At 60.6% G+C, this 3,460-nt stretch overlaps 1 protein-coding gene across 1 annotated transcript in view; it reads left to right on the top strand.

The window, feature by feature from the left end:
- The first annotated feature begins 3,151 nt into the window (after positions 1-3,151).
- UNC13A (unc-13 homolog A) overlaps positions 3,152-3,460 on the top strand; it is a 30,271-nt gene continuing 29,962 nt past the window's right edge. Inside the window, exon 1 of the mRNA XM_026866920.1 lies at positions 3,152-3,155. Within this exon, the coding sequence (XP_026722721.1) occupies positions 3,152-3,155 (4 nt within the window). The remainder of the gene's footprint in view (positions 3,156-3,460) is intronic.

Raw genomic sequence — 3,460 nt, 5'->3', positions numbered from 1 at the left:
GCGCCGGGGGCGGATGATGAGAAACAGCTCCCAGGGGGTTTGGGCTTCCCCCGCCACCCTGTCACTGCTCGCGGGGGACAGCTGGTTTTGTCACCCGAGTTTTGGGCTCGCGGGGGGGAGATGCCACCCCAGAGGGTCCCCCCGCCCCTCCTGGGGGTTCATGCCGGGAGGATGCGCCTGGGTGAGGGCCACCTGGGAGGCATGGGGTGAGCAGAGACAGGGGTGCGTGGCCGGGAGGGGGGTGTCCAAAATGGTGCGAGACAGACGGACAGATGGACGGGCGGGTGGACGGGCATCCGGAGGGACAGATGGAGAGACGGATGGACAGATGGATGGAGGGGGGGAGATGTGAGCAGGTAGACAGAGGGGTGGGTGGGTGGAGGGAGGGGATAGACGGATGGAGGGAGGAGATGGATGGATGGACGGACAGATGGAGGGGAGGGGGTGGATGGAGAGAGAGGTGAGTGGATGGATGATCAAAGGATGGACAGACAGAGAGATGGGTGGGTAGATGGACAGATGGACGGACGGATGGATGGACGGACGGATGGATGGACGGACGGATGGATGGACGGATGGATGGATGGATGAGTGGATGGGTGGATGGATGGGCAGACAGGTAGGTGAATGGATGGGTGAACAGAGGGGTGGGCAGACAGACGGATGTGCTGCAGGATGCCCACAGCCCAGCCTGTTTTTTACGCCACTGCCAGTCCCATCCCCTGCCAGCTGCCTCCTGCCTCAGTTTTCCCAACAGGCCAAGCCCCCCCGAGGGGAGGTTGGTTAACCCAGCCTGGGAAGAACCTCGGGTCTTCCCGCCTGTTGTGGGGGTACCCAGCTCCCATGGGGGGTCCTGCTCTCCCCAGCTCCTTGTCTGGGGGCTCTGGTTGAGTTTAGCCCCAAGGGTGGCACCCTGAGACCTGCCACCCCTGTGCCAGCTTTGGGGACCCATTGGTGGGCAGGGGGGTGGCCCAGCCCGCTTGGGGCCATCAGCTGCAGATGGTGGCAGCAGGACTTCTCCCCAGCAGTGTATGACAGCCAGGAGTGCCACGTGTTCCCTGGGTAATTGTTTGTTCCTGTCAGCTTGGGTATTTTTGGAGCTTTTCCTTGCTCTGCTCTCCCATTTCGGAGGCAGCAGCTGGTGGGGAGTGGTTGGCCCCGGTGGGTGAGTCTGGGTCCGGGGCAAGGACCTGCCGGGGGTCCCTGTGCAGCTCCAAGGATGTGCCCTGGGCAGGTCCTGGTACCAAGTACTGTGTTCTAATATAATGATAACAGCATCAATAATAACAACAACAACAACAATAATAATAATAATAATAATAATAATAATAAATAATCATACATATAAACCAACACATTATTTGCAATACATACAAACATATACAATATTATAATACACAGTGATGCTGGCCATCCCCATGCAGCCTCCCCAGGCTCCCAACCTGGTGATGCAAGGGGATCTTGGGATCCCAGAGCCTTGTGCCTGGCCTTGAACCAACCCTCCCCACACGATTCATCCCTGAGTGAAGCCGCAGCTCCCAGAGTCCTGCGATTCCCTGGGAATATGGCCACCAGTGATGCGGCTGGGACCTTCCTCCGGGCAAAGAGCCGCCTAACGCCTGACCCTCTCAGTAGCACGGGACAGGCGGCTGAGCCGAAGGATCCCCAATTGTTTCTGGAGCTGAGGCTGAGCCAACGATTCCCCCATGCCTCGGTTTCCTCAGAGGTACCCTGGGGCCAGGTGGGGCCTGCTCATGCCACGTTGACTCCGCAGAACCTTGCTGGGCACGTGGAGCCGGTGACAGCCCCGTGGCCCCTCCACTGCTGGTGGCGGGTGGTAAGTGGCTGGTGAGTGCCACATCTCTGAAATCAAATTACCTTTGATATCGCCAGGGCTATTTTAATCTCTTCTCGGTCATGTTGGTCCTCCACCCGCTGGCACCCACGTCATTTAAGCATTCTCCTGGTGCTGTGTCATTCCCTCCCTGCCATGTCCCCTCCTGTAAGCCCTGAGGACGCCCCTGGCCCCTGCCACCCCCTGGCATCGGCAGCATTGGTACCTGGCTCTGCCCAGCTGCCTGTTTGTCCCCCCAGTGCAGGCAAAACCTAGGTACCAATGCCCCCTTCACCACCTGCTCGCAGCACTGGTGGGGGGCATCAGCCAGAATCAGGGGTGTTTGTCCTGTGGTGCTGAGCAGGATCCGGCCCAGATGCAACCACCCCCCCATCTGCAATCAGCCAGTTGTGGGGGGTCTCCAATGGGCAGGGTGGGGACCGGCTCCTTGGCACCCCCGAGAGGGGGACAGGGCTGGGGTGCAGTGGGGATGTTTTGAGGCTCCCTGCTGCAGAGGAGTTGAGGGGAGCATGTCCACCACCCTGTAGGGCAGGGAGGGTCACAGCCCCCCCATTTCCTCTACAAAATCTGGGTCAACGGCTTGGGAGACAACGAGAGCCTTAACCCTGGCACTGCTGGGCTGGTGCTCCATGGCAGGGACCAGAGCCATGGGAGGGTTCCCCCAAACACCCCCTTTCTTCTGGGATGTGTATGGTAACATGATCTGTTTCCCCAAATGCATCTGAATTTAGAATTGGGGTGGTGAGGGGAGTTAAACACCTCAACAGATGGAGGCTGGTTGTTTGGGGTTGCAGGCTGTTTCAAGTTGTCCCAAAGTGGCAGGGTTTTTTTTTTGGGGGGGGCCTTTGCTCCCCTCTGGTGCCCACCTGCAGCCCATGCCTGATCCCCCTCCATCATGCCTGGCATTGGGGACTTCTGATTTACACCAGCAGGAGAGATCCCACCGCCTTTCTTCACCTTGCGGACAGGGGTGGGGGGCCAGCCAGGTGTGGGGTCCTTTCACTCCCTTGGCACCCTGGTGGGGATCCCCAGCCCCTCGCACGAGGTCCTCAGGCTGAATCTCTTCCCTCCCTCTCTGTCCCCACAGTTAAAAAGGCCAAGTTCGACGGGCCCCAAGGTGAGTGTCCCCCCACCTGTCTGCCTTCCTGGGGGGAGCGTGGGGCTTGGGGCTCAGCTCCTGGGCTGGTCAGGTGTGTCAGGATCAGAGGAAGGGCTGGGGGGGTGGCAAGGGTACCCCAGGCTCAGCCTCAGCTCTGGAGGCATCATTTGGCAAATGTGGGGGGAACACATGCAGAGATGGGTATGTCCTGGACAGGACTGGGGGGGCGGCACAGACAAGCCACCTGGCAGTGGTAGGGTCCATCCTGCCTGGCCGACTGGGGCTGGGGTGCTGAGGACAGTGTGGGGCCCAAGCACCCGCAGGCAGGTCCCCGCACGCTCACCTCAGCACACAGCAGCACACGCGTGTGCACCCCACGCCCTTAGCCCCACACAGGTACCCACTCCCACTGCACACAGACGCCCTCCCCCGAGGCGGCAGCACAGGCAGGGCCACCACCGCAGGCAGCGGGGAGGCCCACGGGGCCAAGCTGGGAGCAGCAAGAG

The sequence above is a fragment of the Athene cunicularia genome, unplaced genomic scaffold (assembly GCF_003259725.1).
Source record: "Athene cunicularia isolate RWA unplaced genomic scaffold, athCun1 BOjh375695_part1, whole genome shotgun sequence".
Lineage (NCBI taxonomy): Eukaryota > Metazoa > Chordata > Aves > Strigiformes > Strigidae > Athene > Athene cunicularia.
Note: the sequence above shows the minus strand (reverse complement) of the source record. Positions and strands in the feature narration are given on the sequence as shown.